This window comes from Calliphora vicina, chromosome 3 (genome assembly GCF_958450345.1).
Source record: "Calliphora vicina chromosome 3, idCalVici1.1, whole genome shotgun sequence".
In the NCBI taxonomy this organism is placed as follows: Eukaryota; Metazoa; Arthropoda; class Insecta; order Diptera; family Calliphoridae; genus Calliphora; species Calliphora vicina.
In genome coordinates this window covers 55,075,784-55,088,155 of record NC_088782.1, presented here as the reverse complement: position 1 = coordinate 55,088,155, position 12,372 = coordinate 55,075,784, and the positions used below count along the sequence as shown (strand labels likewise).

The 12,372-nt window shown below is 30.6% G+C and overlaps 1 protein-coding gene across 1 annotated transcript in view; it reads right to left on the bottom strand.

Moving 5' to 3' along the window:
• The window catches only part of dpr10 (defective proboscis extension response 10), a 422,702-nt gene that overhangs the window by 74,034 nt on the left and 336,296 nt on the right, over positions 1-12,372 (bottom strand). The window contains exon 2 of the mRNA XM_065504727.1: positions 1,118-1,326. Coding sequence (XP_065360799.1) covers positions 1,118-1,326 — 209 coding nt within the window. The remainder of the gene's footprint in view (positions 1-1,117; positions 1,327-12,372) is intronic.

The following is a 12,372-nucleotide window of genomic DNA, read 5'->3' as shown; positions in this document are numbered from 1 at the left end:
TGGTTACGCATGAGTCTAAGTTCAGCTTCAGAAATCGGTCACTTCCGATTTTTGAGTTTCTCTTGCTTCTTACGTCAAGAAGGGTATGGATCGGGAGGGATTCGGGACGTTTTATGTTATTTGGGATGTATTGTTTCTATATTTAGAGTTTAAAAGCCTATACCATTAACATGGGGTTCACTTTTATTTGGCATTCCAGAAAACAGGACAAGATCACCTTCAGAAGAGGGCTTCTCGCCACATGCTTTCCACCTTATCTCACTGATACATTGTTCGTTATCAATATGAAGCTTTTTGCACTCAGATTTTACCTGTGCGAGTTTCCTGGTCTGGTTTAAGGTTATAACATTCCACTGGGAAAATCGAGTTCTTTTTCGTATGCCATAAGTCGTCATCAGAAAAGAGGTCTCGTTTATATCTCTTGTTGAAATGTTGAGGATTTAGGGGATCAGAGGGTATCAGAATTTGATACCTTTGGTGGGTTTGAGAGCTGCTGCCATTTACAAAGTGTGTTGCTAATCCATGGCCTCCAAACCCGTCGCTTATTATAATCATTTATTGCTATAGTGAGATGTTCTTCCGTCGTTTAATCCTCATCTGTGGAAACAGGGTGAGCAGCCTAAGGCTGTGAGTAGCGCGTTTTGACCCTTTATAAATACCTTTAAATTATGCGATTATGAAAAAAGTTAATTTTTATACTGCACAAATTTAAAAGGACTAATTACTAAAAAATTATTGAAAATGCTTCTTAGTATTGAAAAACTAGTTTCGATATTTATTTCGCTTGTCAATTAAGTCGTTTGACATTATTAATGGTCCAATTAATATGGGGAAATTATTTAAATTATAAAATGGAAAAAAATCTCGAATTATCATTATGAGAACACTAAGAACTTGGGATCATCGAAAATCCAAAAAAAGTAAAAGTGACATGTTTTGAATCTTTACGGGTCCAAATATATTCGAAAGCCAATAAGCTTCTGATTGAAATTGTGGCTTGTATATGTAAATAATAAATTTCCCTTGCCCATTTGCCGATCTCTACACAACTCTTCCCACATTTCTTAAAATTGTAATAATAAGTATTTATATAACATACAACCGTTTTATTACTTACCGTTTTATTTCCTAAATGCTTAACTCTACATCCTAAGTAGGCCGATTTGCCAACTAACGATGTAATATTTTTTGGCATTGTTAAGTCAAAGTATGGTTCATTCCATCTGTGGCCATGTGTATAGTGGCCCGGTGGTAAATGTGTTGGTTTCTGATCAACATTATTGTGATTCGTATTACCAGACAGTCTTTGATAGCCCATTGTTAAATCTAGAAATGAGAAATCCATTACAAATTATTAATAATTGAATATTTCAATATGTAGTTACAATTACATGTATTTATATGAAAATATGTGTACTTAAACTCTTACTTAAATAAATATGTACTTAGTATAAATAATAGTGTAAATAATTCATAATTTGTCTTAATGTTATGATAAATGATAAAAGCGTATAAGTTGATATATTAAAACTAAGTATATATACTATATTGCCATGATTATCCCAGCAGTTCTGCTGACGGCCCCAAACTCAATGTATTACAATGATTTACTTGACTAGCTACATTATTAGTTGTAATCAAGGAAAAAGATAATTGACCTTTAATAGGCCAGTTATGATTTAAACAAATATTCCAATCATCGGTTAAATTTGTCATTAAATTTGTGTAAAAAGCATAAATTGTCACTATCAAAACTAAAGGGATGCTTGTATTTAAAAGGAAATATGTGTTCATATGTTCATTTCTATGATTATTTAGTTCAAAAGTTTTTGCTTTAAGTTTCATTGAATCAATTAAATTAATGTCACCTACGCACCGGATATTCATTATTGTAATAAATTTCAAATACTTAGTGTAAAGGCTAACGATGAAAATAATGATTAATTGGATTTTAGCCCATGACATAAGTGGCATTGTTGTTGTGTTTGAATTGCCTCTAAAATTAGTTTACAGTATTTGCTTAGATTATTAGAAACATGGTTTTGTTTAGCAATTAAATAAATTTTTGAGCTTGATCATACTAGAAATTAAATAAATCAATTTTTTGAAGTTAAATCGGCTATATTAATTAAATAATAACCTAAAATATTGATTATATATTAGTATTTATTATAATAAATGGGAAATCTATATATGGGGGCTTCATGTCAAGTGAACAAAGTTTTGAAGCCGATGACTTCCAATCGGTATGAAATTTGCAGCAAGATTAGTCCTATTGGATAGTAATTTAGGCACTCATTTTTAAACAAGATCCGTCAGGAACTCTCTAAGTTAGAGGGGGGCAAAATTTGACATTTTTGGCCAAACAGATGTTTTTCTCATCCATGTAACTTATTACCTATTATTCTTAGCAAAATGTGTTCCAAATAATTTGGACAGCTATTTCTTTAATCTTTCGACAAAAAAAATTAAAAATGTGTGACTTTTTTTCAAAATCAAAAGAAAGATTTGGTATTTTTCCTTGACGAGCTTTTTGGTCGCTTAGTAGTAAATAGTTATTATGGAATATCTGGTAAACAATACTTACTTCGGTACTATTGTGCGCAGCTTGGCTGAATATTGACATTATTGGATTAGCTGGCATGGCACCTATCACACAAAGTAAATATCTGCCGAACAATAATTGTGACAATCTAAAAACATTATACGAATCAATTTCTTATCACTATTCGAAGTTTAACGAAAAATAATATCGATCTCTATATACCTTGAGAACTATAATTGGCATTTTGCCCGAATATCACCATTTTCATTTGCAACGTAGATTGCTAATTTCGAATATCTAAAGAACTATAATCATAAATTGCTACGAATTATTTTCTTTTTTCTCTACGGAATTTAGCTTAAAATATGGGGATTTGATTAGCGTCCATGAATATTGTTGTAAAACTCAACGGAAGACAAAGATCGCCTAGGCCAGACAAAAAAGTTTGAAGACCAACAATTAGAGGCATTACTCTGTTTTAAAACTCAACAAGAGCTTGCAAAATCATAGGAACCTACTCAAGTTGCAATTTCAAAACATGTGCGTGCAGCAGGATTCATCCAAAAGCAGGTAATTGGATAACAAACGAATTAAAGCTGAGAGATGATTTTGCATGTCCGAAATGATGTTTGAACGTTATAGAAGAGAATCAGTTTTTCTCCGAATCATTACTTGTGATGGAAACGAAACGAGATCGTATGAAAACCCCAACCAAATATCCTAATCGATACCAAATGCAAATATCCATGGCACTAAGGTAATTCTCTGTATTTGGTTCGAGCTGTTGAAATCCGAACAAACCATCACATGTAACCTGTATCGAATGCAACCGATTCCTTTAAAGTGAGCAAAAACGCCAATAATATGCGGCCAGATATGAATATTCCATCATGTCAATGTTAGGCCAGTACCTTTTAAAAACTATTTAGAATGAAGACCTTCTTTCTATCGATGTAGAACGCATTCTCTGGCTTGATTCGTTATTGGCATCAAGACTATATAATTAAAATACTTAGGACCATTATTACAACTTGCCGTTATAGTTAAAGTTACCTTTAAGGGTACCTTTTTCTATTGCTTAAAGTTACCTTTAACTATAAGGGCAAGTTGTAATAATGGCGCTAAGTATTTTAATTATATAGTCTCGTAAAATATTTTATAAAATCATTGTTGCTTAAATTGTATAAGACTTTCAGTATATTTTGAGAGCGTTTGAATAAAATAGATTATAAATTATATCTATAGCGTTGGGTGTATGGCTTAAAAATGCGATTTTATTTTGAAACATTTGTACAATATAAATTTATTTAAAGGTCATTGCCTTTTTTACATATTTCTGTCAAAATATGGAATCCGAGCCAAAAGAACTGCTCATCCTTTGATACCAAGAACGAATCAAGCCAGAGAGAGCGTTCTACATCGATCGCAACAAGGTCTTCATTCTAAATAGTTTTTAAAAGGTACTGGCCTAACATTGCCATGATGGAATATTCATATCTGGCCGCATATTCTTGGTGTCTTTTCTTATGATTTGATAATGACCCTTAAACTTATTGTTAACATTTACATCTATATATTATTAATTTTATATTTTTATTCATTGTTAACGAAATAAAAAATATTTAAAATTCTCTGGTTTTTAATTTTATTTTATGATTATTCCAATAAAATGTTATTCATTCGAGGGATGCAGGAAATTTCAAAAATTAATCTATCACTCATAATGAACAAATTATGAAATTTTATACGAATAAAATAAAACCCGAATAATTGGCAACCACAATAAAATCCATTTCACGTACATACATTTCATGTTTTTGTTCATAGTTCTTAATGTTGTAACCGAAGACTGTAAGTAATACTTACATGAATGTAAAACATATTCAATGAATACAGATGTACATACCTACTTAGTTAAACAAACTTACATATGTACATACAATAAAAAAAGGGTGAAGGATGAAGGGTTGTTTCTAAAAGGCTTACAAGTTTAACTCCCATACAGATGGGATCACATACACAACAAAAGACATTCATATTCATATATGTAAGTTAGTATGAATACCAGTAATGATAATAACTACCCAGTAGTTAAGCAAGTAGTCAATGTATGCCTTATAGACAGGAATTGTCACCAATCTCTGATCACTTGACTGACTCCAATTTATGTATTTTGTGTAATTTGACAAGTAAGTTTTGTTTGTAGTGCAGAGAGAAGTCAATTTGTTACTTTGTACATCCCATGTAATCGAACTTGTATGAAATTGTCAATTAAGTGTTTTTAAGTAATCTAGAGTGTAGTCACTTTAAACGTGTATTTTGTGTTCCACTTTTTTGTGATTAATTTACAACTGGTTTGGTGGACTCTATGTAGATGGACTTGTAAAATAACTAGTCACAAGTGATAGGTAAACTCACCAGTTCAGGAGAGTCTCCCAGAACTGTTGGGTACATTCATATCTATACTTACATAGAAAAATATTGTAGATATAACATTGCCACTGGCCCTACCACATCTCCCCCCATTTTATGAAATATACCAACACCCAAAAGTGTGTGTAACGCAATTAGTATTATCTTTATCAGGAAAATCATGAATATTATTACACGATGATGATCATTGTTGTTTAATCATCATCTGCATTCTATTTATTGTCACCATCATCATCATCATCATAATAATCTTCATCATGGTATTCGTTGTCGTCATGTTTCTTATTGGCTTTGTTGCTTTTTCTTGCATAAATTCGTACATCCATGAAACATATTTATTTGGTTGCATACATATGTATGCAGCAGCAAGCTAATGCAACTTTTGCTGTCGCATTATGGTTTTTGTGATGTCGCACAAGGATAGTAAAATTTTGAAAATTCAAAGCCATAAATCAATTGTTAAACAACAAATTTGTTCTAATGGTCAAAACCACAACATTCTTACTTGTATCATTTAAATGAGAATGGACTCTCATACGAATAGATGAGGATTGAGATCAGACAAATAAGAGGAGAATTATATGTGAAAATCGTTTTATTTATACAATAAATTTTAAATAAAAGAACTGCTTTGGCGTCATTATTTAATAGTCGAAATATTCTTAGTTAGGTTGGGTCAAGCTTCCTCTAACTAAATATTTTATATAGCCATGTATTCTTTTACCCTCAAATGTTGTTTACTATGATTTTCAGTAAAAAATGTTTACTTGAAAATATATATCTCATATGTTTTAGAACCGACATATGTCGAAGTGGGTATTTTTATACCCAATCCACAAAATCGTAATTGTAGCTTACGAAAGTGGGCCTAATCATTTGGTTATTATTTTTACTGATATAGAACATCAAAGACTACTAGAAACAAGGAAGATATTGGGGATTTCCACTCCCCCCGTTTTCTAAAGCCATTTGTTTTGAATTTAAGATTTTGTAAAATTACCAACACCATGATTTGTTATTACAGAAAAAATTATTTTAAGTTGTTCGATTCTTACTTTATCTGTTCCAAAAGAAGATTTTTGATATCGATCTCCTAGAATTCTTTTGATATCGATCTCCTAAAATTGCTCTATTTTTGGGTATTATTCTACCCAGTCGGCGTTAATGGGTTAATAGAATGTTATAATTTTCAAACAAAATTCTTGTTGGTTGGAGTTGAGGTGCTTTCCATTTGATTTGCTATGGTTCTGCTTCTTATTCGTTATGGGGGCCTCAAAACTGGTCATCGAGGGTCTCACATTTTTTAAAAAAAAATCACCAAAAATTAATTTATTACAGATACACGTAAAGCATACCTTTCTATAATTCGATGTTACGATCTCTATATGCTCGTTACCTTTTCAATTTATGTTTCTACGTTGCTCAGTGTGAAAGGAGTGGTCGATCAACGCTCGTGTCAAGCAACTTTGTAAAGTGTCTGTATTACCTACCCATCAGCATTAGTGGAAGTATCTGGCAGATCACCACGACAGTAATTTTGTCAAATTTTTATGCCTGTAAAATTACGTTTTAATTTGCACGCATTAAGCTGAGACAAAATGACTTCCTTTAAAAAAAACTTCAGTCGGAACTTTTAAAACCAGGTAGCAGCAAATAGTTAATTGACTCGAGGAAATAGAAGAAGAAGAAGAAGGAGAAGCTTTCAGCGACGATAGTGTTATAAAAGATCCAAATTTTGAACTAATATTTGAATAATTTGAGACTGTATAATAAAAGTTCTCCCCGTGCTAAGTATTTGGCCAAAAATGAAAACTGAATTTATTTGATATTTATTTTATTTTTAAGAGAAATATACAGCAAGAGCTTGCAAAATCATTTTGAGACACTTAAGCAGCAATTTCGAAACGTTTGTGAGCAGCAGGATTTATTCAAAAGCAGGGAAATAAGGTACCATACGAATTGAAGCCGAGAGACCTAGAAAGCCGATTTTGCATGTCCGAAATGATGCTTGAACGCTATAAATGAAACACACATTTGCATCGAGTATTTCTTGCGATGAAAAATTTATCTATCGCGATAACCAGCCGAATCGACACCAAAGCCAAATATCCATGGCGCCAAGATAATTATCTGTATATAGGGGAGCAAATCTGCTGCTGAAATCTGGCCAGACCATCACAGGGATTTTATATCAAATGCAGCTGATTCTTTTGAAACAAGAATTGGCCGAAAAACTCCCAGAATATACGGTCGAACATGAAACCGTAATATTCCATTACGACAACGCTCGGCCGCATGTTGCAATACCTGTTAAAAAGTATTTAGAATAATGTGGTTGGGAAGCTTTATAGTCCAGACCTTGCCCCGTCCGGCTACTATTTGTTTCGATCGATGCAGAACAGAGTATACGAAATTGGCTTGATTCGTTCTTGGCCTCAAAAGATGAGAAGTTATTTTGGCTCGGAATCGATACCTAGCCAGAAAAATTACCAATTACAATTACAAATAGATAGATTTAATTGTTCAAATATTTAAAAATAAATGCTGAAAATTTTAAAAAATATCGCATTTAGTGATATAACTTTGGGTTAATAATGTGCTACAAATTAAAAATCGCAAATAATAATAAAAGAAACAATAAGAAATTAAATATTAAAAAATAGGTTACGAAATATAATTTTAAGAAATAATTTTAATATCAATTTCAAATCGGTTCCCACGCAAATTTATAAAATTTGCATTTGAAAGCTCCCCTAGTGTCTATTGGTATCGAGTTTTTATAATTTGTTTGCATTTTCGTTTAAATGAAAATTTTGAAAATGTAAATATTTAAACATCTATAACTATTTCTTATTTGAATTTTTTTTCAAAATTTAATCTTAAAAACAATTAAAAAAGTATAGTCGGTCAAGCCCGACCATATGATACCCTACACCAATATAATTATGAACCAATCGCAATAAAATTAGGTGGCATGACTTCTGCATATATGAAACCTATTTGTGTTAAATTTTATTTGAATACCGACATTGTTAAGAAATCTATACTCATTAAAATGATTTTCGGAAGTGGGCATTATATGGGATGACTAATTATGAACCGATCGTTATAAAATTTAGTGACATGACTTTTGTATATATATAAATTATTTGTGCTGAGTTTTATTACGATACCAATATTTTGAAGCGATTTAAGTTAGTTAAACTGATTTTCGGAAGTGGGCCTATCTAGTAGCTATGACTAATTGTGGACCGATCATCACAAAATTTGGTGAGGAGGAAGACTCAGTTTTGCAGCATTTGGTTTGGATATCTATATAACTAAGGTATTTATGAGAGCTTAACTATTTTCAGATAGGGCAATCGGAGAAATAATGGACCGATTCTAACCAAATTCAATAGGCTTCGTCCTTGCGGCATTAAAGAAGCTAGTACCAAATTTTATCGATTTTTGTTTGAAATTGCTACCTGTAGTTTGATTACAAGGTTTAAATGGACGGACAGACGGACGGACATCGCTACGTCAGAAAGTGATCCTGAGCAGATTGGTATACTTTAAGGCGGTTGTTGGAACAATATTTGGGTATGTTACAAATATGAGCACTAACCCAATATACCCTCCCCACTATAGTGCTGTAGGGTATAATTAGTATTAAAAATACATAAAGCCACTTTGACCCAAAATTCGAAACTTCAATAAAAAGTTACCCGATTTTGAAAAATGTTTTACCTTGGCAGCATCGAAAATTCGAAAAGAGAAAAATTCTTCAACCTTGATTTCATACTGATTTCGCAATATCTTTGGAATATGTAGAAATAGGGAAATGACTATGGATTGTGTATTTAAAATTTTATAAAATTAAGTTTTATTATACACTGTCCTTCTTTCATGCAAGTACATCTGCTAGAATGTTTTTGTGTATAAACTGAATAACCGGATACCGGAAATATTATAAATATTTGCATTATTTCCCATTTCATTCAGATACATAAATATGTATGTATGTATTCTTCATACATATGGATATTTCACATACTAAATATACTTACACTCTTTACATACTAAAACACATTAAAATACAAAAGTGCATTTTATTTTTGGTTTTTGTCTTGTCTGTACATTTAAGAATATATATTGCAAAACGACTTAAAAGTTTGTTTTATCTAAAAGCCATTGTGATATACATAAATAAGGATTAATATCATTGAAATAAATTACATGCACAGATATTTACACACATTTATTGTTAGTTATTAGTACTTACACAATATTGTTTCTATATATAAAGAGTATCTACCACATTCAACTTATAGATCTATGAAATTTTCTTTACCCTATAACTTTTATTTAAGTTTAATATTTATTTGATTTTCTATGTATAACAACGAAAACTCTTACATTAAATTAAGATTTTCTTAGAAAATAATTTTCGGTTTAATGGAATTTTGAACACAACAAAAACAACGAATAGTAAACTAAGTATCTCCATAATGCTGCTAATAACAGTCATATTTGGCAATTACGTATTGTATGTGTTAATGGAGCTAGAGAAAAAGTCTTCGAACACAACTGCATATAAATTGGTTCATTATGTAACATTCTATAAACATTAAATTAGAGAATGTGAAAATTAAATTATGATTATGTTCATAAGAAGTACTTAAATATATATTATTCTCTTGTAATTGAAAATTGTTGTAATATTGTTAATGTTATTTACTATACACATGTACATATTTTAGGGAATTTATGTGAAAAGCTTAGTTAAATGACAGCCTAAACATATAAAGTACATATTTATGACAAGTATGCAAGTGTAGGCGCTAGAGATCATATGATACCCTATAGCGAGTATACAGCTATATTTGTAACAAGTAAGAGAGTTTTATTCGAGAATCAAAATTTTTTGAAATAAATCTGCAAATGGGCACTAAAAATTCTCCAGGGACGACGCACAGTGGTATGAGAAAAAAAAAGATGGAAATAAATCTGTAACTTCTAAACCCTTAGTCCAATTTGAATGAAATTTCACACGCACAAAGAGAAAGTGTTGTCGAGTTTAAGTTTTGAATTTGGACCTCATGACCCCACCACGAGCGGGACCATTCGGTTATGTTCAATTTTAAAAATGATCCTATTTCTTCGTTTGTGTTCCGAAAAACTTACATATATAGAGTCTTCTCATCGAGGACTACATAAAACCTCCTCGTAGCTATCAATTATATTTTATAGCTTAGGAGATATTCGCATTTGAAAATTAAATTTTCAACATTTTTACCCACCCTACTCCAGTTTTTTGATGACCGCGGTTCCAAATATTTCCAGATTTACTCCATTTTTTTATAGGATTAACAACAGATGTATATATCAAATGAAGAAAGAATTGGTTAAAAACCATGACTGAGTCCAAAGTTACATGTGTTTGAATTTAAAAAAATAAAAAAGGCGATTTTTGTGCAATTTTTGGGGAAAAAAATTTCTTTTTAAGTTATCTAAAAAATTTCTAAGAGAATGTACAATGAATTTGTACTTTTTGAAAAGCTAACTTTACGTCAAATATTTTAAATGAAAAAAATTTTAATTTTTGATACCGAAGGGACCTGGTCCATTCAAAAAATTTATATTTTTTATGTAAAATTCAACTTTAGAGCAAAAATTCTCAAATCACATAGCCGATATCAAATTATAGTAATATATTTTAGATGGCCCAATATGTTCTAAATTATGTTGTAAAGGGTTCTGATAACCCCGCCCCTAGTATGGAAATTATAGCCAAAAAACGAAAACATCCCATTTTTGGAATTTTTCAATACTTTATTGGGAATTGAGGGATTCCTGATTACAAATTTCAAAATTTGTTTTCATTTTTCCATTTTAAATAAAAAAATCTATATAAGTGTGAAATTTCATTACAAAATATTCATAAATAAAAATTTTATTTCAATTTGAAAAATTTGTATCTATGCCAAAACTCATTAAAAAGCATTTTTTGTCATATTTTTCAAAAAAGTATTCCATGAATTTGTTCATTGTCAAAAGTTATACACATTGTTGGAAAGTAGACAAAATCCTCTATCCATTGATATATAACATGTCTAGCTTATGTAGCAAATTAATTAGAGAAAACTTAACAACTCGCTGAGAAATTACATAGCACTGTTATTTACATTCATAAAAATGTTGTTATTTAGGCAACATGCTTTTTTATGAATTTCTATGTTAGGTAAATTATCTGCTAGTTGTTAAGTTTTCCCTAATTAATTTGCCACGTAAAAAACATAAGGTAGACATAAGAATACATCCGGTATGAAAGCTGCCCGGTTAGCTTGGTACGAAAAGCTAAAGCCAATGCAAGTCTAAAAACATACAAGGCTCAAAAAGGCTCAAATATTCATGCTGCATAATGGATGACGAAACTTATGTTCTGCAAATTTGTTCGCAGCTTCCGGGTAAAATTTTTTATGTTGGTTAAGCTCGAGGAAATGTTGAAGAAAAGTTTAGGACCCAAGAGCTGACAAAATTTCCAAAAAAGTTCGCAGAGAAGAAACATGGTTCGACATGGTTACTACAACTATACCATAACAACTATTCGTTGTAACAATATATTGTTGTCGTAAACATATAATTGTTGGTTTTATTTAATTTCAACAATATTTTAGTTACTGTAAACGTATATATATACATGTACAACCATTAAATGTTATAAATATGAATATGGTTCACCGAATGGTTCAGACAACTAAAAAATGATAAATAGGTAAACATAATATATTATGTAGTCATAATTTGTTTAAGATGCAAACAAAATATCTTTAGTTTTAATAGTCTTGTTTCCCACCACATGTCAGTGCTGGTGTTTGTCTAAGCTTTGTTATTTCTACAAGAAAATTTTGAGTATCTGTAATTCCCATTCGCTCTAAGTTTTATTTGTATATTATCTTTAATTTTCCTAGAGCGAATAACAATAAATTCCAGTGAATTTATCAATAATATATTAATTGGGAATTTAGTACCTTAAAACTAAAACCTATAAAAATAAAATTTTGTATATCTAAAAATAAATTTTAATAATAATATGATTACTTTGGATCATAATATGATTTCATTGGGTCATAAATATGATTACTTTGTGTCATATTATGATTGATTTATATCATAATATGTTTATTTCAGAACATGTTATGATTGATTTGTATCATAATTTGATTATTTCAGAACATATTATGATGTTTAATGATACTAATAATGATCATAATATGTTTTGGACTACCAGCATAAATCTAATCATAATATGTTGCTCTTATGACCACATGGTTGTGGTAACCATAAACTGTTACCACAACCATGTTTTTTCTTTGCGTGCAGTTGTGGCAAAAAAAACAAACATTTGTTAA